We start from the raw sequence: 23,633 nt of genomic DNA, 5'->3' as shown, positions 1-23,633 counted from the left end.
ACTGGAAAATTGATAGAAAATTGAAAGAAATTGAAAATTTCTTTCTTTTGTTCAAAAATTCACCAAAAATCCAATTTAAATCCGATTTTGATGACTTTTGGCTTTTTGAAAAGCTGAGAAAATTCCCTAGAAAACAGCAGAAGACCATGCGATGTTTTCCTTTTGGGAAAATGGCTGGAAAATTGATAGAAAATTGATAGAAATTGAGAGTTTCTTTCTTTTGTTCAAAAATTCACCAAAACTCCAATTTAAATCCGATTTTGATATTTTTTGGCTTTTTGGAAAGCTGAGAAAATTCCCTAGAAAACAGCAGAAGACCATGCGATGTTTTCTTTTTGGGAAAATGACTGGAAAATTGATAGAAAATTGAAAGAAATTGAAAATTTCTTTCTTTTGTTCAAAAATTCACCAAAAATCCAATTTAAATCCGATTTTGATGACTTTTGGCTTTTTGAAAAGCTGAGAAAATTCCCTAGAAAACAGCAGAAGACCATGCGATGTTTTTCTTTTGGGAAAATGGCTGGAAAATTGATAGAAAATTGATAGAAATTGAGAGTTTCTTTCTTTTGTTCAAAAATTCACCAAAACTCCAATTTAAATCCGATTTTGATATTTTTTGGCTTTTTGGAAAGCTGCGAAAATTCCCTAGAAGACAGCAGAAGACCATGCGATGTTTTCTTTTTGGGAAAATGACTGGAAAATTGATAGAAAATTGAAAGAAATTGAAAATTTCTTTCTTTTGTTCAAAAATTCACCAAAAATCCAATTTAAATCCGATTTTGATGACTTTTGGCTTTTTGAAAAGCTGAGAAAATTCCCTAGAAAACAGCAGAAGACCATGCGATGTTTTCCTTTTGGGAAAATGGCTGGAAAATTGATAGAAAATTGATAGAAATTGAGAGTTTCTTTCTTTTGTTCAAAAATTCACCAAAACTCCAATTTAAATCCGATTTTGATGATTTTTGGCTTTTTGAAAAGCTGCGAAAATTCCCTAGAAGACAGCAAAAGGCCAAATGAGGATTTCCTTTGGGAAAATACCCCAAAAAATTGATAGAAAATCGAGTTTATTTCTTTCGTTCAAAAATTCACCAAAAATCCAATTTAAATCCGATTTTGATGATTTTTGACTCTTTGGAAAGCTGAGAAAATTTTCCAGAAGACAGTAGAAGGCCAAATGAGGTTTTTCATTGGGAAAATATCGCAAAAAAATTGATAGAAAATTGAGAGTTTCTTTCTTTTGTTCAAAAATTCACCAAAAATCCATTTTAAATCCGATTTTGATTATTTTTGTCTTATTGAAAAGCTGAGAAAATTCCCCAGAAGACAGCAAAAGGCCAAATGAGGTTTTCCTTTGGGAAAATTGATTGAAAATTGATAGAAAATTGAAAGAAATTGGGTTTCTTTTGTTTAAATTTTTATTTTGGAAACCTCATGAAATTCTCTGTGGATTTTTGTGGAAATATTCGTCGATTCATGGAACATTTCCTCTGTCAAATTTTAAGTGGTTAAATCCACGGACATGGCAGAAATGTCTTGTGGAAATCCATTGGAATCTCCATCGCCATTTGCTATAGGGTTCGAGATATGAAAAGTTGTCATTTGTTGTTATGAAACGTGACAAGTGAGTGCTTTTTCTCGTTCGGAAAAGAGGAAAATCGGAGTTTTTGTGTGTGAAAAATGGCCCAAATTCAGGCGTGGAAGCGTCTCTTCCACACTCCCAAGCTCCTGGCCAGTATTTCCTGTTTCAATGGGTAAGGAAGGAAGGAGTATCAATTTGCTCCGGAAGATCTTTTTTTATTACTTTTTCTTTTTGAAGACAACGCCGTGGAGCTGCAAAATGGTCTCCGGATCCGGAATTTATGAAACAATTTGAAGGTCCAATAATGTATCCGGAACAGGTATTTAAGACATGGAAATTACCTCCGTGGAATGCCAAATTGGCACCTGTTGAGAAGAATGTCAAGAATATTACATTGAATTTTGGGCCCCAACATCCGGCAGCTCACGGTGTTTTGCGTTTGGTCCTTGAACTCGAGGGTGAAACTGTTGTTAGGGCTGATCCTCATATTGGACTCCTTCATCGTGGTACGGAGAAATTAATTGAATACAAAACGTACACTCAGGCACTTCCCTATTTTGATCGTTTGGATTATGTTTCAATGATGTGCAATGAACAATGCTATTCACTTGCTGTAGAAAAATTACTAAATATCGATGTACCATTGCGTGCTAAGTACATCAGGACACTTTTTGGGGAGATCACAAGAATCCTGAATCACATCATGGCCGTTGGTACTCATGCCCTTGACATTGGTGCACTAACACCATTTTTCTGGCTCTTTGAGGAACGTGAGAAGATGATGGAATTCTATGAGAGAGTATCTGGTGCCCGTATGCATGCTGCCTACATTCGTCCCGGTGGGGTATCCTTGGATATGCCATTGGGACTTATGGATGATATTTGGGAATTTGCATCGAAATTTGGTGAGAGATTGGATGAAGTTGAAGATGTCCTGACGACAAATCGTATTTGGGTCCAGAGAACTGTTGATATTGGCATTGTTACTGCTGAAGAGGCACTCAATTGGGGCTTCAGTGGAGTCATGCTTAGAGGTTAGTATCCAATAGCCCTATCCCTTTTTTTTACTGATTCCCACGAAATGGAAAGTTTGAAGGGGATTTTTAGCAATTTCCACCAAAAAAAGCCCATTTGGGGTCTTAGAACGTTTTGAAGAGAATCTTCTTAGGTTTCCAAAAAGCCCTTAATCATCAAAATCGGTTGGAAAATGGATTTATTGGGATTTTCTCAATGAAACATTGTAGAAGGTCTCTTGAAAGGAAAACTTCAAGGGGACTTTTAGACAATTTCCATCAAGAAAAGCCCATTAGGAGCCTTAGAACGTTTTACGGAGAATCTTGTCGGCTTTCCAAAAAGCCTTTAGTCATCAAAATCGATGTAGAAATGGATTTATGGCGATTTTCTCAGTGAAACATTGCAGAACGTCTCTTGAAACATTCTTGAAAGGGAAAATTCAGTGGGACTTTTAGACAATTTACAGCAAAAAAAGCCCATTTGGCATATTAGAACGATTTGCTGAGAATTTCATTAGCTTTCCAAAAAGCCCTTAATCATAAAAATCGGGGGAGAAATGAATTTATGGAGATTTTCTTAGTGAAACATTGCAGAACGTCTCTTGAAACATTCTTGAAAGGGAAATTTAAGTGGGACTTTTAGACAATTTCCATCAGGGAAAGCCCATTTGGCTTCTTAGAACGTTTTACAGAGAATCTTGTCAGCTTTCCAAAAAGCCTTTAGTCATCAAAATCGGTGTAGAAATGGATTTATGGAGAATTTTTCTATGAAACGTGGTGGAAGATTCTTTGAAACATTCTTCACCAGGGAAATTTTGAAGGAGATTTTGAGCAATTTTCATCAGGAAAAGCTCATTTGGGGTCTTAGAACGTTTTACTGGGAATCGTATTAGCTTTCCAAAAAGCCCCCAATCATTAAAATCGGTTAAGCACTTGTCGAGTTAATTGAGATTATGTGTAATGAAAGTTGTTTTTCGACTGTGGCTCCCTTAGCGTTGTTCTTATGAAGTTCAAATTTTCTAGACAGTTATAGTGCTCTGCGAGGCCTTTCATTTTGACACTTATAGTTGTTAAAATCGGTCAAGTAGAACCGGAGATATGGCGTTTTAAATTTCGTGTGAGATATTTCATTTTGAATTGACTGTGGCGCCCCTGTTGTCGGCCCCACAAAGTTCAAATGTTATAAAAAGTTGTTGTGCTCTGCGAGACCTTTCATTTGCACCCTTAATTGTCAAAATCGGTCAAGTAGAACCGGAGATATGGCGTTTTAAATTTCGTGTGAGATATTTCGTTTTGAATTGACTGTGGCGCTCCTGTTGTCGGTCCCACAGAGTTCAAATGTTCTAAAAAGTTGTTGTGCTCTGCGAGACCTTTCATTTGCACCCTTAATTGTCAAAATCGGTCGAGTAGAACCGGAGTTATGGCAGTTTTAATTTCCTGTGACCCCTCATATCACCAGTTTTATTTTAGCCACAGCGAACTTATGTCACTTTTTGGAAAGTACATAGTCTAGATACAATTCTAGGACAGACACTTTAGGAGTATTTTGCGAATGGACCTCATTTTTTTTATCTTTTTATGCCATATGACAGTTTTGACTATATTTATGACAATTATGACTATATTCATTAGAATTTTGATTATATTTATGACAATTTTAACAATATGATGTTTTTTTCTTGTTATTCGTAAGGTTCTGGAATAAAATGGGATTTGAGAAAGAGTCAACCGTACGATGCTTACGATCTTGTTGAATTTGATGTACCAATTGGCACAAAGGGTGACTGCTATGATCGGTATTTGTGCCGTGTGGAGGAAATGCGTCAGTCCCTGAGGATAATTGAGCAGTGCCTGAATCAAATGCCACCCGGTGAAGTTCGTACGGATGATGCCAAAGTCGTTCCACCATCCCGGGCTGAAATGAAGACCAGTATGGAAGCCCTTATTCACCATTTTAAACTCTTCACGCAGGGCTATCAAGTGCCACCTGGTGCCACTTATACAGCCGTTGAAGCACCTAAAGGTGAATTTGGTGTCTACCTGGTGTCAGATGGTGATAGTCGACCGTATAGGTGCAAAATAAAAGCACCTGGATTTGCTCATTTGGCTGCTTTGGATCATATTGGCCGGAAGCATCTTCTAGCTGATATTGTTGCCATCATTGGTACCCTTGACATTGTCTTTGGTGAAGTTGATCGCTAAAAAATCCCTTTTACATTGTTAAAAAAAAAGTAGTCAAATAAAAAACGGAAAAATTAATTAATCAAATATTTATTTCTCTCTTCAAGTCTGTTTTGTTTTTGTTTAATTCATTTCTTTTTTTTTTTGTTTTTGTTTTTGATAGAACAAATAATTTGAGAATGAAAAATTACTTCAGCAATATTGTGAAAAAAAAAGAGAAATGAGAAAAGAAAAAAGTAGATTGTTTTTTTTTTTTTTAATCATGTTGATTGTGTCTCGAGAGTTATATTAGGAGAAAAGAAAATTGGCTGCAACATTTTCATTTTTTCCACACGCCAAATACGCTTCAATGACTTCTTGCTCCGAGAATCCTAATTCCTTCAGCTGGAACAAATAATAAAAAGAATATTAAATATTTTTAGTAATAAATCTTTACGATTTGAAAAAGAAGAAGAAAATACTCTTTCGATGGCAGCAACATCTTCCGGAGTGAGATTGTATGGATTGGCATCAGATGGATTGGCAATTGCTGGAGCATTAGCAGCTGCCTCTCCTGCTCCTCCTCCTCCTCCGCCGCTGCCAGTCTCCTCTGAATCACCAGCAACTCCTCCTCCTCCGCCCTCTCCGCCCTGTGGCTGTGATCTTTCATCCGTTGGAGCCGTGTCAGTGGTTGTGCCACCGCCCGATTGGAGTACACCGGGTGCCATTGTGGCTGCCGGATGATTGTCCGGGTCATAGGGTTCATTCAGCATATTTACAAATGTCTCCTGATTTTCCGATATCAAACGCAAAAGTGCCGGATTGGACTGACCAACTTGCTGGAGCAGGGCGTGCAGGAAGCTGGGATTCTGCTGAATCAGGTAACGCATTTGGTGGAATTGGGGCTGTTGCCTGAGGAAGTCCAGTGGATCACTTCGACCGTCTCGTGGTGTATTGTGTGGAACCTTACAACAAAAACCACAAAACAACAAATGAATTCCTCCAGTAAGTACCTATTTAAATCCAGAGCTCATCTTTCAACGGACTTCACACCTAAAGCCTAAAATAGACACAGGGATCGGCATAGGGATTAGCCCGAAAAATGAGGATTGGTATCGATACACTCACGGATCAGCCCAAAATTTGAAGGATCAGGCTGATCTTCTAAATTCATGAGGTCTAGTGAAATTACATTTAGTGAAAATAAAAAGCTTCAATTTAACTATTTTCCTGTGTGACGAAATATCAATTGGATGAAAAAACATGGAGAGTAATGGTACGCAATATCGCAAAAATACATTAAGTTTGGAGTAAAGAAAAGATCAGAGTGCTCCTTACTGTACGAAAAAACCCTTGATTTTCAGCCAAGGTTGTTGCATTGTGGTCAAAAACCATTGCCTGGTATTTCTGATCACGACTTGGTCTTTGGCTCTTACAACTTTCGGTTGCCTAGACCTAAAAATCGATACAAGGTTGTTCCCGATCTTTCAAAGTGCGACCAGGCGCTGGCCTTATCCGCAGCATCTGAGACTAATTGGGCTCCTCTTGCCGAGGCCTCCTGCTCTTCTAATAAGGTATCTATCTTTGCCGACATTTTGAATGACCTGTTCATTAGGGTTGTTCCTCGGAAACGTGTCCTTATTCGGGATTTGAAAACTCCCTGGATTACTGATGAGATCCTCTCTCAGATTAAACGCCGAGATTCTGCGTACAAGAAGTGGAAACAAACTGCTTCTGTCTCTGACCATGAGAACTTTAAAAAGTTGCGGAACAGGGTAGGTGGGTTGATAAGGAGGGCTAAAAAAATCGCATTTCCATAAAAATCTGAATCCCCAGCTCCCATCCAGAAAGCTCTGGGATAATGTAAAGAGGCTTGGCCTGCGACCGACCGTTGGCTCAGTAGCCGATGGGGCCGTTGGTGCAGCTGAGCTAAATCAATTTTTTTCATCCTCCACTCTTGGCTCTTCTGTGCCTTGTTCTTCTTTTCCCGACCCGCCCTGGGAGGGTTTCAGCTTTACCTGCGTGTCTCAGGATGACGTAGTGAATGCTGTTTCCCGAGTGAGGTCGAATGCCATGGGGTGTGATGGGATTTCCCTTGTTTTCATAAAAATTCTACTCCCGGTGATTATTTCAGTGCTCACAGATATTTTTAACCACATAATAACTACTTCAATTAGTTGTTCCCATTCCAAAGATTTCTAACCCTAAATGACCTTCTGATTACAGGCCAATTAGCTTGCTTCCGGTTTTATCAAAGGTTTTTGAGTTTCTACTGCATGAGCAGTTGACTCAATATTTGGAGGATGGCAAGATGCTATGTGATTTACAATTGGGCTTCCGAAAGGGTCACAGCACTGTGTCAGCTCTCTTAAAAGTTAGTCATGATATCTCGGCAGCCATTGACCGAAAACGTTTTGTCATATTGGTACTGCTTGACTTTACGAAAGCCTTTGATAGCCTTCCGCATGATCTGGTCTGTTATAAACTTTTCAACTTTTTCGGGTTCTCTTCATCTGCAGTCACCCTTTTCAATTCATATCTTAATGGTCGATCTCAAGTTGTGAACTTTCGAGACGAAGTGTCTCCCCCTGCCTTCTTGTGCAATGGCATTGCTCAAGGTTCTATCCTTGGGCCTCTTCTTTTTTCTCTTTTCATTAATGATTTGCCCTCTGTCCTGCGCAGCTGTTCTTATCACCTTTATGCGGATGACCTCCAAATTTATGTTGAGGGTGACCCCTCAGAATGAATGAGAATCTCTCAAAAATTGATGATCAATGGATTACTTCTAAACCCTAAAAAGTCGCAGGCTATTCTCATTTCTAAAAAATCTGTTCACATTACTCCTTATCCTCTGATTCTTCATGGTGAAGTTATTCCTTTTTGTGAGCAGGTCAAAAACTTAGGAGTCATCTTCAATAAAAACCTCTCTTGGTCAGATCATGTGTCTTCTATTTGCCGTAAGGTCAATTACTCTCTTTATACGCTTAGGCGCTACCGGGACATCACACCCCGTGACACACGACTGCTTTTGGCCAGAGCACTTTTGCTCCCTTTTTTCAATTATGGGGCCGAGCTGTTTTTTTTTTAGCGGATGCAGAATCGATGCGCAGACTCTCGGTGACCTTCAACAACTGTATCAGGTATATCTGTTGGCTTAAACCTCGTGACCACATTTCCTCGTATAGGGATGTGTTTGTCGGGTGTGACCTACCTTCACATTTGCAAATGCGAGCCCTCACGTTCATTTGTCGGCTTCTTGTGTCGCGGTGCCCTGAATATCTAGCGGCCCTCTTGACGGACGGTGGTTCGGCCAGGTTGAGGGGGCTCATTGTGCCGAAATCTGTTAGTGAGACATTCCGTCGCACTCTCTTTGTTAGGGGAGTCTACCTGTACAACTCCCTTCCTCCTCTTACGAGACGATCGGTTGCTGCTATAAGGGAGCACTTCCTGAACTCATCTGAGTAGCTCTATGAATCTTAACAATTTTTCTTTTCTTTTTTTAACTCATTTTTTATTATTCTTCCTAAATCTTTTTTTTTCTTTCACTAATTTTTTTTTTTGTTTTTTTTGCATTTTTTTTTTATCTTTCATCTGCCACAAAGGAGAATGGTCAAATCCGGTCCCGGAATCGCCACGATCGGGACCTATGTCATTGGATAGACATTAGTATAGGTAACAACTTTTGTTCTGGGATCAATGTTCTAAACCATGGAGGAACAGTTCTAGAGCATAAAAACTATTTTTTAGAATGATGAAGAATGATCAAAAGTAATGGGCGCTGGTTCATCTTCATACAAAGATTAGAGTAGACGCTTTTTGAAGATATTGATATAAGGTTGAGAAAAATGCCGGGACCCAGGACGATAAATGCTGGGAGTCCTTGTAAAAAAGGCCTTTATCCTTCCGAAAAATTGTTGTTTTGACTACGAATTATTCAAGAACCGCTAAAATGATCTTGATGAAATTCGGTATAGGGTCAGTGTATGTTTTAAATTTTTTATTTATGCATACCACCCCCTCCCTCCACCCTCCGTTCTGGTAGCCCCCATACAAAATGGGGGCACTTTACCTTATAACTCCTTTCTAAGAGGATGTAGAAAGCTGATATTCAACAAGGGAACAATACTTATAGAAGACTTTTCAACCATGCATGTTAACCCGCTCCTCCACCACCCCTTCTAGTAATCTTATACAAAATGAGAACATTTTGACCTCTTTTCTGAGAAGAAGTAGTTTGTTTGTAAAAGAATGAAAAAAATGAATAACTAATAACGTTAACAATAATTTTCTAGATTTTATATGCATTTATAGACATCTAGTCAAATTACAGCTTTCTGCCTCCTCTTAGAAAGAAGTTATAAGGTAAAATAGTCTTATTTTGTATGGAGGCTACCAGAAGGGGTGATGGACGAAGAGTTTGGGCAGTATGGTTAAAAAGTAGTCTTTAAGCCTTGTTACCATGCTGTATTTCAACTTTCTATCTTTTCTCAGAAAGGAGTTATAAGGTGAAATGCTCTCATTTTGTATGAGGGCTACCAGAAAGGGGGACAGAGGAGGGAGATATTGTACATGGTTTAAAAGTATTCCCCAAGCTTTGTTCCCTTGTCGAATTTTAGCTTTCTACCTCCTCTTAGAAAGGAGTTATAAGGTAAAATGTCCCCATTTTGTATGAGAGCTATCAGAATGGAGGGTGGGGGGAGGGGGTGGTATGCATGGATAAAAACTTTAAGTCATACACTGACCCTATACCGAATTTCATCAAGATCACTTTAGCCGTTCTTGCGTAATTCATTGTCAAAATAGTGATTTATCGAAAGGATAAAGGCATTTTTACAAGGACTCCCAGCGTTTATGGTCCTGGGTCCCGGTAATTTTTCAATCTTATATCAGTACCTACAAAATGCGCCTACTCTCGTTTGTGGCGATTCCGTGACCGGCGCCCATATAGTTTTGACCATTCTCCTTTGTAAGAGGGAAATACCCTATTTTTTGTGATGAATAAATGAATTGAATTGAAATTGAATTGAATATTGCACTTAAGAAGTCTTCAAGCGATCAAAGTATGCACATTTAATAGAAATTTACGCTGAAAAGGCTACTCCTTGATCCTAAATCCTCAGTGTATGATAGTTTGGGCAGATCCTTTACCTTTAGCCTAGTTCCCGAGGGTCTCAAAACCGTAACCCATTCAGTCAATGTACCAGAAATACTTGAGACAGAATGTTAATAAGATTAATAGATGAAATATGGGGGCGCAGGGAGCCCTTGTCAAACACACGTCTTAACGGTCACTGAATTTAAATTCTGTACAATAATTAATAACAAACTCTTTTGATTTAGATAGAGTAACTATCTAAGAAAACAAATTGGCAACTAGAATTCAAATCAGGAAAGAGGAAAGAGGCCAATTTTAACAAATTCGACAGGATCTCGTATTTTCCGTCCGCCATTTTGAACAAAAAATTTAGCATTACCTTGCTCGAATTTTTTTTTCCAAGTAATTGAAGAATTAAAAATCCATTCCTGACAGCAATTAGGATAACAATTGCCTAGGAATAAAATTTATCTAAAATCACTCAATTTACGTATGATGTATAATACCATGGTAAGGATTGGGTTAAACAGCAACCGATTGCATTGATTGTAGGTGTGATTCCTTCTAATGACACCTATTGTAATCCTCGGATTTCCTCAAAGTGCTCCGATCGAGCTGCTAATTCACAGGGTATAATGTTTTGAACATCCCTGATGTCGAAAACCATAAGCCGGCAATTTCGGGTCCGGCCGTCCGTCCGTAGTACGCAATATCTCCGGTTTGGATAGATCGTCGGTTCCGAAGAAGACAATTAGTTAAGTCAAGTCATATTATTCATATCATAACCCCTTACAGTTTTTTCAAAAAATCGAAAATCGGCCCTAAAAAACTTAATTCTCAATATTTCTGGATGTGTATCATATCATTCTGATTTCCCCGCTCGGAAATCATAATTAATTGTAAGTCCAAAATGTAAACTTTACAGGAAAGATATTTAAAGTTTGACAGCTAAAATTTATTTTCATTAATTTCACTGAAATTAGTATACTTTCAGCTTTTGAAACTATTTAATCATACTTACGCATTGAATATCTTCTAGTTAACACTACTTTTAAATTAATTATAGCGAAATTGTGGGCAAAAAACTCAATAATTGGGCACGGTGATTTTAAGTTTTTTTTTCTTGTAACTTTTGCAGAAATATCTTAATCAATATCTATTATTTTTTGTGAAATTATAAATATTACATGGTCAAATTTAATTAATTTTTACATATAAATTTGCTTCAAAAAAAAAATTTTTTTTTGACTATTTTGATAGTAGCAAATTGACTATTGACTTCGCGTTAAATTTATAACATCTTGTTTACAATAGTATTGCCATGCAAACACTCGAATTTTACTCATATTTTTAAAATTTCCACGCAGAACTATTGTAAGTCGCAAATTTTCCTGATTTTTCCTTTTGTAAAATGAGTTACAATACCTCAAATTTCTCAATTAATTTTCTTTTACAGATTAGAGTATTGTAAACTATTTTACGATAATTAAAGATTAAATATTTTCCGGTGAATACTAATACTATTGTTACTCATTTTACAATAATATTGTTTGGAATAGGTTCGAAAAATGCTCCGAATTATTTTTAGTTTTTTTTTTTAGTAACTTTTGCAGGAATATCTTAATCAAAATAAAATTTTGTGGAGATATAGATCTAGGATTTCTGCATCCAATGATACCATCTTTTTATACTACCGTAAGCAGATATACAATAGTCTTCTTCGGAACCGACGATATGATCTGTTCTAATATCCCAATACGTTAATTACGTCTCTTAATTAATTGAAATTCGTTTTAAAACAGGTGGCGAAAAGTACTGAAACAAGTATAATTGGAGAAAATGCATATTTTTCAATGAGATTCTCTAAAATTCTCGAGACGTATCCTGAATATGTAGATAGATATTGCTTCAAAGTATCTTTATACAAAAATTCATTTTAGTCTGACAAAAATATCACACCTTACGAGGCCCCCCTAAAGCTTAATGGTGGCGGAAAGTACTGACTCTACCCTAGGTTGCCAATTTGGAATTTTCGGTTGATTTTTTTTACTATTTCATTATTGCATAGGAAATGTCATGCCTCTGATTCAGTATGGGAATTGATAAATCAACGACTGGCTTTGGATATATTTGCTGATAGGACCTATTGATTAATTGTAGTTTATATTTTTGTTTCGAATGGTAAGAGTCTTTTAGAATATGGAGATTAAATAATTTAACATAAAATTCTTGCGTATTTAAAATTTTCTGCTTCAAATATTTTATTTCACAACTTACGCGTTGTCTTTTATACTAAGTTATTATTATTATGACAAAGTCTTTAAAATAATAAGTTAATAAATAGTTTATATGGTTCTGGCTATACCTCTAATTACTAAACTTCAACAAGTTTTACTACTCTTGGTATTTCTTAATTTAAATTATTATATTCTTTACAGTTTTTTTTTTTTAAATAATGAGACTTATTGAGAAAAATGTTTTGAATCTTGTTTTCCAATAATTTAAAGCTCCTCTAAAACGTTATGATGAATATTTTATTCAATCCAGAAACACTAAAAAAAATTTCCACAATTTATTATAACATCTTTATTCGTTTTCAGATTTGCTTTTAAAATCAATTTTTACATTACTATAGTAGATCTTTCAAGTTTTTTCATACATTATTTGCTCAAAAACACTCCAAATTAAATTTTCGGAATTTTCCGGAAGCAAAAAGCTATCTCGAGTGAGATAGCTTTTTGCCATTTTGGGCATTATTGCAGTTGATTTTCAATGAAGTTGATCAAATTGCAATACAAAATGTTACTTTTTTAAAAGTATTTTTGTTAAATATTTAATATTTCATCTCAATATTATTTAAATTTTAGAAGAATACCTCAAAGTAAGTCCCTGAAGCGCATAAAATAAATTTTTTAATAAAATTTCGCAATATTATACAGGAATTGTATGTATATAAAAGATAGAAATGGATATATGAAGCAGAAACACATAAGTTAACGTATCTTATGATAGTTTCTATAAAATAATTGTGATTCTAGTTTTAATTAAAGCTTCTGGACTAGAATTTTGTATGTTGCTTGTTTTTTTAAGAAATATTTTCAATACCGATCGCATCTTCAGACAATCTTGCTGAATATTTTGTCTCAAAGTATAGTAACTAGAATATACATCCTGCAAAAAACATCCTTGATGAATAATTCAATGATTCTCGATGGCTTAGAGATGAAAAACCATTTCACAAAATTGAATATTTCTCTCTCCAACGGAAAATTACCATTTGAAATTCAAAATATTTGGACGCGTTCGGGCAGTTTCTTGCACTTTTGTAGAGGGCGATAGTATAGCAAATTTAACACTTTCCCGTGGGAATTCCGTCTGTTTACACGGTTATGGATAATACAAAAATCTTGAGTTATTACATTAAACAGATTTCTAAAAGTAAAAAAAAAATGTTAATTACAATATAAACTAATAATTTTATAATTTTTCGAAATCTGTTTTACTTAAGAACTTAAGATTCTTGCAGGTTGTCCATAAGTGTGTATTACATCTATAAGTGTAGACTTCACCCTATGTCTCGAAAATACAAGATTTTGTGTATATCAGAAAGGAAAAAACTTGCCAATAGTCTTGAGACTGGCTCTGTGCCAAATTGTATGGACAAGTGTAATATCGAGAGGCTCCTGGATCAAAAAATACAGGATAATTTTTAGGAAGACTACACAACTTACCCGAATAAAATCACCAGAAACACCCTGAGTTTCGTCATCAGCACCACCAATACTGCCCTCAAGGACCCCAGCTGCATCCTCTGGTATCCCCGAAACCAGATACTCTACAGCCCTTTCGGGATTATTGTAGCTGGCCTGCAAGGCCTTATGCACCTCACTTAGGCTGTATCCCATTTCAACCAGATTATCCACCATTTTATTGTATTCATCACCCATCAGGAGGCGCGATTCTGCCGCCTGTTGAGCTGTCAATGGTGATCCTGATGATGATGTTGCATCCGATGGTGTTGGTTGTTGTTGTTGTTGTTGTTGGTGCTGCTGCCCTGGGGCGGTGGCATCATCAATTGGCACATCGGATGCATCAGATTGATGTCCAATGGACATTTTGGCTGCTTCCTTTGTCAATTCAGCTGATGTTGAATCAGTCGTTGTGACATCACTGCCGGTTGCTGTTGATGGATTTGGTGTTGGATCCTTCGGACGTTGCTTCTGGAGCATTAGCACCACAAATTTTCTCTCTTCAACATTGTACGATGCTACAGTTCGACTATTTTCCAGCATAACACCACCATAAATCAACAATTGACCATCTGCCGGATAATCCTTACCACGTTCCTCCTCAATTTTATCCTTTAGCTGACGCACCGTTTGCGTTACATCGAATTCAATTTGAAAAGTTTGTTGCTGAAGCGTCTTAATGGTAATCAGAATCGTTGACATGATTGATTGCCAATGAAAAAATTTATCCGGACAAATTAATTTCCACTCTCTCTCCTTTCTTCCTACACAGAAGAACAATTTCCAATGCCACACAGTGCCAAAAGCAAAAGCCAGAAACGAATAAAATAATTAAAAAGGAAAGTCCACGCGGCTTCTTGGCTGTCAAAGAATCCCAACACGTCCGAGAATGCGGCCCTTCTATTCCTCTTTTCCTGTCCTTTTTCCTTCTTTTAGCGCACACTTCCTGCCCAATTTCCGCTAATGTACTTGTCTCACTGGGCAAATACAACACTTGTAACAATCACAATTTCTGTCTATTCATGCTACATTAACCTCTTTTTTTGTCCAAATTTCTCTCAGCACAAATACACATCATCGCCATTTTTTAGCCGAGTCACGCTGCTGTCAAAATTGCACAAAATGTCAATTTGACATGACAATGCGGTTTTTCAACTTCAGCTGTCCACAGACATTTTTCCAAAACATTGCAGCCAACTTTTCAAGCATTATTTCTACGTGCAATTTTCACGTAGAATAAAATGTAGAAAAATAAATTTTAAATACACAAGGATTATTCAAGGATAATTAAGGCTTTTTTCTTCAATGCAATTCAATTCAATTTCAAGGTAATTTGGAAAATCAGTAACAAACAAGCAGAAGATATTTGAGTTAGAAGGGTTGGAAGTGGTGTACAGCTGAAAATGAAGCGTCCGGAAGTGTTTGGAAGTGGGAGTACCAGAAAATAAAGTCATCTCTATCTAATTTCGAATTTGGCAGACTATATAACGCTACACAGTAAAAACAAGATGAATTTTTCTAGTTGAATTCCCGATAATAAACCAATAATTGTAGTAATATTAGAAGAAAAAGTTGAAATTTCAAACGATTATTGCTGTAAAATTCAACTTACACTTGAAAATTAAACTAGTACAGTAGACTCTCTCAAATTCGGGCTACAAACTCTTTGAAATGCAACAAATTTTTATTCATCTGAATACACATTATTGAGTTTACGTACTCAAATATATTAAAATATCATGAAAATACTTTAATAATGCAAAATCACATCAAAACTAAAAGATAAACCATGCTAATTTTACGCATATTTGATTCATTTGATAATCATAACCAAATTTGAAAAATATCAACAATTTTTTTTTCTTCAAATTTAACTGCTGCCCGAATTAAAAAGTAGTCCGATCTTAAAAGAGCCAGATTTGCGAGAGTTAATTGCACTTCCAAAATTTCGCAACAATCTCCAAAATGTTGCAATACTTCCAGCACTTCCTGCACTCCCATGCACTTCTCATATCTAGAAATCAATAATTTATTTAATATGATGAACAATATAATCAGGACAACTATTAAAAATCCCAAAAATATATTTTTACATTTATTAGGTGAGATTCTGACCACAAGTGGCGCTGCGATAGCATCAAAATTTAAACTCATTTTTCTCAAAAACGGCATTGTGCAAGTTAATCAAGGTTTAGAGAGTTGTAGTCTAGTCTAGGACGTTTCCAAAATGAGGCGCAAGTGCGGTGTGGTTATAATAGAACCAGATATCGACGGCTCCATTCTATATTATTCTAAGTCGACTTAGAATTATATTACTCCGAGAGATATGTTATTCCTGGGACTGAGATCTGCAACTGGTAAAAATTTGGTGGTCATCCGACGTTCGGATAACGAGATAATTACATTTCCAATGAATGCTTTCCCACAGAGATTGCTTGTACCAGAGGAACCAACATATAAGGAAAAAGTAGTTTTTCTGCTTTTGTAGTGATAGTCGCCAGGATTTGGAAAAAAACGTCGCCGATATTGCTTTTTAAAGCCAATTTGTGAAGTTCAATTAATGAAATTTCAATAAAAATTGATGTTGGCATAAAGAAAATAGTTTTTAGAATTAATTTAGTGATTCAGAATTGGTTAAAAGGCGTGATTTGATAGGAAAAATAAACTAATACGGGCTTCAGACCTAAGACTTAGCCATATGGCTTAACTTCTCTAATATCTTATTAGTCAAGATCTTTTGGAAAATGTTGACTTAGGGTTGGATTATTAAGGGCAAATGACCTATTACATTTTGAAAAATCCATAAAATCGTTTGCTGTTTAAGGTTTTGAGACCCTTGGGAACTGGGCTAAACCTTTAGTCGCTCAGCGACTTTTGCAACATTTCAATCTTCGTGGAATATTATGAAAAATATGCAGAATATCGGTGATTTGTAAATTGGAAAAGAAAATTGGTGAGTTTCGGAAGCATTTGTGAATATTTATTTTGTGAATTGTCCGTGGAAAATCCAATGAAAAACGTATGGAAAAAGTGCTTGCTTTACTCGAAGAAATGTACCAAGACGGTTCAGTTATCAAAAGATGGCAGACGGTGCCCTTTGTGTTGATGTTTTCACGTAATTTTGCACGAAAGGAAGCAAATTTCCGTAATAAATTCATTAAAAATTATTAAACAATTGGCCAGTGAAGAGAATTATGAGAAAATTCTGTTATTTTTACTACTTTTTCTTGTGTTTTTTTTTTAGTATGAAAGTTGCCATGTAAAAGATAGGATACAGACCATATTTGTCATCTGTTTTGGGACTCTTGAGGACTTCTTTTTAGTCATTTTGGCATTCTATCTTATCAGTAAGAGGCCCTAGAAGTTCTAGGTACACTTTCAGATAATCTGTGTGCTGTTTGGAAGCCCGTTGGACACTGTAATTTATTCTATTTCATCACAGAAGTGTCACTGACTGGAAAAAATCCTTTTTATCCTTTGTAAAGACAGAAAAGAATAAAAAAATTATAAAAAAACACAAAAAAAATTCCAATTTTCTATCAGTGTTCGTTAACGAACTGTCTTTTGGTCTAAAAAAAAAAACCCTGCAAGTGTCACAAATTTATCACAATTATTGCATTTTTTTAATATTTATTAGACCACTTTCAACAAAATTAGGCAAGAAGAATTCCCCAAGAATAAGAGAAAATGCTAAAAACAGTAAAAAAAATAAATGCATCATCAGCCACTTTTTTTAGTGTTGCCAGATTCAAATGAAAAAACGTCTTTTTCCTTTAGTAGTGGTTCCTCTGCTTCTACACTGGAATTTTTCTAGCGATACATATTAAAAAAAAAAAAAACATCCAACAGTTGGAACGAAAAATATGGAAAGAAGTGTGTCAAAATGTAATATAAAAGTTGAATGAAGAAAATAAAAAAAAAACATATTTTTTCTGTGAACAATGCATCTTTTGTACTTTTAAAATGTTAAAACATTCAAAATTAAACAAATTTTGAATTAAACAAGAAAAAATCAACAAATTTTAAATTAAACAATTTTAAAATTAAACAAAAAAATTCAACAACTTTAAAATTCAACATTTTTTAATTAAACACTTTTTTCAAATATTGTAGTGTGTAAGATTACACACTATAATAGTGTTAATTTTTTTTACCATGTAGAAAAATGTAAAAAAATAAATTTTCAATTTGACGAGCATCACGAGGAAGTGAACTTAGCTGGGTTTTCGAAAAATTGTGGAGAGTCCCAAAGCAGAAATTCTATAGATTTTTCCATCTGTCATTCCCATTCTGTTCCCATTTGTTATAGGGGTCACCTTCTTGAATTACTGTCGCCATTTTGTTACGAAATAAAGGAGTCAGGACACAAAGTCGAATATAAATGTCATAAATGCCCAAAAAATTCTTTCATTTTGTTTTTAATACTATTTTGTCAAACTTTAAACATAGAGAAAAAGAAAACACAATTAAAAATGGTCAAATTGAGCCGTGGAAAATTGCTGTTTTTCCTTAGTGCATAAAGAATGTCCTGAAGGAGTATTTATCGCCAAGATTCTGCAGATAGTACAATTCAATTTGGAGCTTCTGAAATTGATCCAAAAGACTGTAATACTGCTTTGATTCACAATCAAGTCGAAATTGGAGTCGATCAATGTTACTCTTCAAGTCAATTTGCATCCGTTCAAAACGTTTAACCTCTCTCAGTAGTTCACTTTTTGTGATACAGGCATAGTCAACAATGAGATCTCTCATATTTAGATCACATTCCTTGCTGCACACTTCGATGTTTCGAAAGGACCGGGATAGGGCATCCAATTGATCCCGGGTAGCTGCTACTTGAGCCGTTAGGGCACTATTGGTAGCTGCCTGTTTCTCAATCAAAGGATCCACCTGAGACTGAGGTTGACGACGATTTTCCTCTGTTATTCCATCAAATTGATCCATTTGCTGACTCAATTCCATGCATCGATTCCTGGCAGCATCACGATGATCACTTTCCACCTGAAGGATACTCCGGAGATGGTCAAGACCACACGAAATAGCCTTTTCGCACATCCTTTTTTTCTTTAACTCAACTCCACTTCACTTCTGATCGATTTAACTCACTCAGGTCCCTCGAAAACCGTTGTCATGGCACTTGATAATCAATTTCCTTATTTTATTTTATTTATTTTTGTTGTAAATAGAAACACCAAAGAACAGGGAATCAGGTCAAGGACTAAAGACCAGAAAAAGATACAACTGCAGAATAGAATAGAATAGAATAGTATCGAATCTCTAGTATTGTTAAGTACAGACCTAGGTAGACCTAGGACAAGGTTAGAAGACTGAAAACCCCTGAATCGTGTCCTTGCCTCGGAATAAAAAGGAGACACAGTACAAGTCAACAATAAAATACAAATAGAAAGGATATACCAATAAAAACTTCAAAACGGCATTGATTTCCCCCAAATCTGCCATTTCAATCAATTCCAACGGATTTAGAAAGCCAAAGAGTTTCTCTCTAGAAAGTTCTAATACACCAAGAAGGTTTTTCTTGGTGAAAATTCCCCAAAAGCCACTTGGAAGTTTCACTTTTGATCTTCTTTGCACAACCTTTTTTTTGCAAGGTTTCAGAGAAAAATTCACTAAAAATCCATTTTTTATCCGATTTTGATAAACACCACGGTTTTGGAAAGACAAGAAAATTTCCCAAAAGACCTTTAAAGACAAAAAAAACTGGTTTTCTTAGAAGAAAATGTCCAAAAGTAGATACAAAGTTATCCTTTTGAGAAATATTTCAAATGAGCTTCAAAAGAATGTTTTACTGATGTTCTGACTTTTCAATGAATTTCAAACCGATTTTGATGATTTTGACGGTTTTGGAAAGCTAATATGATTCGTCAGAAGACTAGATAAAAAGAAAACTAGGGTTTCTTTGGGGAAATTGGTGAAAAGTGCCTGGAAATTCTTCATTTGAGTCACTTCCAGCAAGCCATTTGCAAGGTTCTACCCAAAAATTCATAAAAAAGTTCATTTTTACTCCGATTTTGATGATTTTAACGGTTTTGGAAAGCTAATGATATTCTCCAGAAGACTATTTCACAAGGAGACTAAGTTTTCTTTGGGGGAAATTGGTGAAAAGTGTCTGCAAATTTTCCTTTTCCATATTCTCACAAAGTCCTCTGCAAAAGTTTTTGCCAAAAATCCATTTTTAATCCGATTTTGATGATTTTGACGGTTCTAGAAAGTTCAGAGGATTCCCCAAAAAAATAGCTAATAAGAAAAGTAGGTTTTCTTTGGGGAAATTGGTGAAAAGTGTCTGGAAAGTCTTCATTTGAGTCATTTACAGCAAGCCTTCTGCAAGGTTTCACCTAAATATTTACAAAAAATCCATTTTCACTCCGATTTTGATGATTTTGACGGTTCTAGAAAGTTCAGAGGATTCCCCAAAAGAGTAGCTAATAAGAAAAGTAGGTTTTCTTTGTGGAAATTGGTGAAAAGTGTCTGGAAAGTCTTCATTTGAGTCATTTTCAGCAAGCCTTCTGCAAGGTTTCACCTAAATATTTACAAAAAATCCATTTTCACTCCGATTTTGATGATTTTGACGGTTTTGGAAAGCCAAAAGGATTTCCCAGAATACCAGCTAAAAAGAAAACTATGTTTTCTTTGAGTAAATTGGTTAAAAGCGTCCCTAAAGTTTTCATTTGAATCATTTACAGCAAGCCTTTTGCAAGGTTTCACCTAAATATTTACAAAAAATCCATTTTCACTCCGATTTTGATGATTTTGACGGTTTTGGAAAGCCAAAAGGATTTCCCAGAATACCAGCTAAAAAGAAAACTATGTTTTCTTTGAGTAAATTGGTTAAAAGCGTCCCTAAAGTTTTCATTTGAGTCATTTCCAGCAAGCCTTCTGCAAGGTTTCACCTAAATATTTACAAAAAATCCATTTTCACTCCGATTTTGATGATTTTGACGGTTTTGGAAAGCCAAAAGGATTTACCAGAATACCAGCTAAAAAGAAAACTATGTTTTCTTTGAGGAAATTGGTTAAAAGCGTCCCTAAATTTTCATTTGAATCATTTACAGCAAGCCTTTTGCAAGGTTTCACCTAAATATTTACAAAAAATCCATTTTCACTCCGATTTTGATGATTTTGACGGTTTTGGAAAGCCAGTGAGATTTCCCAGAAGAGTACCTAAAGAGAAAAGTAGGTTTTCTTTGGGGAAATTGGTGAAAAGTGTCTGGAAAATCTTCATTTGAGTCATTTCCAGCAAGCCTTTTGCAAGTTTCTACCCAAAAATCCATTTTCACTCCGATTTTGATGATTTTAACGGTTTTGGAAAGATAATGGGTTTCCCCAGAAGACTGTCTAACAAGAAGACAAGGTTTTCTTTGGAGAAATTGACGAAAAGTGTCTGGAAATTCTTCATTTGAGTCACTTCCACTAAGCCTTCGGCAAGGTTCCACCCGAAAATCCATTTTCACTCCGATTTTGATGATTTTAACGGTTTTTGAAAGCTAAATAGATTCTTCAAAGTACTAGATGAGAAGAAAACTTGGTCTTCTTTGGGGAAATTGGTGAAAAGTCTCACCAAAGTTTTCTTTTCCACGTTCTCAATAAGTCCTCTGCAAAAGTTTAAACCAAAAATCCATTTTCATTCCGATTTTGATGATTTTAACCGTTTTGGAAACCTCAAGCTTTTGCAACAGCCCCCTGTTCCCCTCTCTCTACGCTCTTGTATCCAAATTTCTTAAAATCATCAAAAACGGTTTTGTTTTCGAATTAGTTTCTCCGGGTTCTCCTTGAACGATATTGCTCCGTGATTGACCATATCACTGTGAAAGTTTCATACGTTTCATCCAATGTATCACCCTTAAATTTGTTGTACTATCGCTTACGTCACTGTGTCAGATTGTTTATTTATTTTATATTTTGCCAAGAAATAGTTTATATATTGTAAAACCTTATCATCTGAAAAGAGAGAGATATTTGTAAGCTTTTGATGACAATTTAAAATAAATAAATAAATAGATATTTGATGCCTTAACTGAGTAGGCTATCTCTCTAAAGCGTTTACTATCTTAAAGGTTTTTGTTTTTTTTTTGAAAAGGATGGTAAGTTATTTATTTATTTATTCTTTTTGTTGAAGAAAAGGTAGAAAATTGTGGGTGGATTTTGTAAGATAGGGATTTATTGTTGCAGTTGGTGTTGGTTCTTGGGGATTTGCACATTCCCCATCGGTGCAGTACGTTACCGAGTAAATTCAAGAAGTTACTAGTACCCGGACGAATCCATCATATCCTGTGCACAGGGAATCTCTGTACCCGTGATTCATACGATTACCTTAAGACCCTGGCCAGTGATGTTCATATCGTCCGCGGGGATTTCGATGATGGTCAAATGTATCCGGATCACAAAGTAGTAACCGTTGGACAATTCCGGATTGGTCTAACGCATGGGCACAAAGTGATGCCATGGGGTGATCCAGAGGCATTGGCATTCCTTCAGCGTCAACTCAATGTGGACATTCTCATTTCCGGTCATACCCATAAATTTGAGGCTTACGAACACGAAAGTCGCTTCTATATTAATCCAGGATCAGCTACAGGAGCCTTCAGTGCTACCAGTGCCAAGGCTACACCATCATTTGTCCTAATGGACATTCAGAGTGCTACAGTAGTCACCTATGTCTATCAATTGATTGGGGACGAAGTTAAAGTTGAACGGATTGAGTACAAGAAAAATTGAAAAAGAAATAAATAAATATTGCAACATCTCTTAGCTGAATTTTGGCAGTTTTTCTTTTTGAAATCCAAGAGAATCTCCTCGGCTTTCCAAAAAACCCTTAATCATCAAAATCGGTTGGGAAATAAATTTATGGGGAGTTTTTCTATGAAACGTGGAAGATTCCTTGAAACATTCTTCAAAGGGAAACTTTGAAGGGGATTTTCAGCCATTTCCACTAAGAAAACCCCATTTTGTGTCTTAGAACGTTTTGCTGCAAATCTTGTCGGCTTTCCAAAAAGGCCTCAATCATCAAAATCGGTTAAGAAATAAATTTATGGAGAATTTTTCAACGAAACGTGGAAGAAGGTCTCTTGCAACATTCCACATAGGAGGAATTTAGAGGGAGTTTTCGGCAATTTCCACCAAGAAAAGCTCATTTGGGGTCTTAGAACGTTTTGCAGGAAATCTTCTCAGCTATCCAAAAAGTCCTTGATCATCAAAATCGGTTGGAAAATTGATTTATGGAGAATTTTTCTATAAAACGTGGAAGAAGGTTCTTTGAAACATTCCACAAAGGGGGATTTTAGAGGGATTTTTGGGCAATTTCCACTAAGAAAAGCTCATTTGGGGTCTTAAAACGTTTTGCTGAGAATCTTGTCGGCTTTCCAAAAAGCCCTCAATCATCAAAATCGGTTAAGAAGTAAATTTATGGAGAATTTTTCAACGAAACGTGGAAGAAGGTCTCTTGCAACATTCCACAGAGGGGGAATTTAGAGGGACTTTTCGGCAATTTCCACCAAGAAAAGCTCATTTTGGGTCTGAGAACGTTTTGCGGCAAATCTTATCGGCTTTCCAGAAAGCCTTCAATCATCAAAATCGATTGAGAAATGGATTTATGGAGAATTTTTTTTATAAAACGTGGGAGAAGATTCTGTGAAACATTCCACAAAGGGGGATTTTAGAGGGATTTTTGGGCAATTTCCACCAAGAACAGCTCATTTGGGGTCTTAAAATATTTTGAAGAGAATCTTGTTGGCTTTCCAAAACTACCCAAATCATCAAAATCGGTGTAGAAATGGATTTATGGTGAATTTCTCAGTGAAACATTGCAGAAGTTCTCTTGAAACATTCCACAGAGGAGGGATTTAAAGGGACTTTTAGACAATTTCCACAAAGAAAAGCTTATTTGGGGTCTTAGAATATTTTGAATAGAATCTTCTCAGCTTTCCAAAGAACCCTCATTTATCAAAATCGGTTGGAAAATCGATTTATGGAGAATTTTTCTATAAAACGTGGAAGAAGGTTTCTTGAAACATTCTTCAAAG

General features: G+C 35.9%; 3 protein-coding genes across 3 annotated transcripts; 2 read left to right on the top strand and 1 right to left on the bottom strand.

Moving 5' to 3' along the window:
* Positions 1–1,546: 1,546 nt before the first annotated feature.
* Positions 1,547–4,860, top strand: LOC129808756 (NADH-ubiquinone oxidoreductase 49 kDa subunit-like). The gene is made up of 3 exons (XM_055858586.1): positions 1,547–1,751; positions 1,817–2,613; positions 4,286–4,860. The coding sequence occupies exons 1-3, from the start codon at positions 1,678–1,680 to the stop codon at positions 4,792–4,794; spliced, it is 1,380 nt and encodes a 459-aa protein (XP_055714561.1). The 5' UTR covers positions 1,547–1,677; the 3' UTR covers positions 4,795–4,860.
* Positions 4,848–14,755, bottom strand: LOC129808757 (UV excision repair protein RAD23 homolog B). Its single transcript, XM_055858587.1, has 3 exons — positions 13,579–14,755; positions 5,235–5,717; positions 4,848–5,157 (listed from the first exon to the last, which is right to left on the bottom strand). Exons 1-3 carry the CDS (start codon positions 14,296–14,298, stop codon positions 5,062–5,064), a joined length of 1,299 nt encoding a protein of 432 aa, XP_055714562.1. The 5' UTR covers positions 14,299–14,755; the 3' UTR covers positions 4,848–5,061.
* A 6,688-nt stretch (positions 14,756–21,443) lies between these two features.
* Positions 21,444–22,368, top strand: LOC129808754 (vacuolar protein sorting-associated protein 29). The gene is made up of 2 exons (XM_055858585.1): positions 21,444–21,695; positions 21,784–22,368. The coding sequence occupies exons 1-2, from the start codon at positions 21,693–21,695 to the stop codon at positions 22,327–22,329; spliced, it is 549 nt and encodes a 182-aa protein (XP_055714560.1). The 5' UTR covers positions 21,444–21,692; the 3' UTR covers positions 22,330–22,368.
* Positions 22,369–23,633: the final 1,265 nt, after the last annotated feature.

The sequence above is a fragment of the Phlebotomus papatasi genome, chromosome 5 (genome assembly GCF_024763615.1).
Source record: "Phlebotomus papatasi isolate M1 chromosome 5, Ppap_2.1, whole genome shotgun sequence".
NCBI classification, from domain to species: Eukaryota; Metazoa; Arthropoda; class Insecta; order Diptera; family Psychodidae; genus Phlebotomus; species Phlebotomus papatasi.
Note: the sequence above shows the minus strand (reverse complement) of the source record. Positions and strands in the feature narration are given on the sequence as shown.

Coding starts and splice junctions, on each gene's coding strand:
- LOC129808756 (XM_055858586.1), top strand. CDS start 1,678: ATGGCCCAAATTCAGGCGTGGAAGCGTCTCTTCCACACTCCCAAGCTC. Junction 1,752..1,816: donor AGTATTTCCTGTTTCAATGG/GTAAGGAAGGAA, acceptor TTCTTTTTGAAG/ACAACGCCGTGGAGCTGCAA. Junction 2,614..4,285: donor CAGTGGAGTCATGCTTAGAG/GTTAGTATCCAA, acceptor GTTATTCGTAAG/GTTCTGGAATAAAATGGGAT.
- LOC129808757 (XM_055858587.1), bottom strand. CDS start 14,298: ATGTCAACGATTCTGATTACCATTAAGACGCTTCAGCAACAAACTTTT. Junction 5,718..13,578: donor TTTCTGGTGATTTTATTCGG/GTAAGTTGTGTA, acceptor TTTTGTTGTAAG/GTTCCACACAATACACCACG. Junction 5,158..5,234: donor ATGTTGCTGCCATCGAAAGA/GTATTTTCTTCT, acceptor TATTTGTTCCAG/CTGAAGGAATTAGGATTCTC.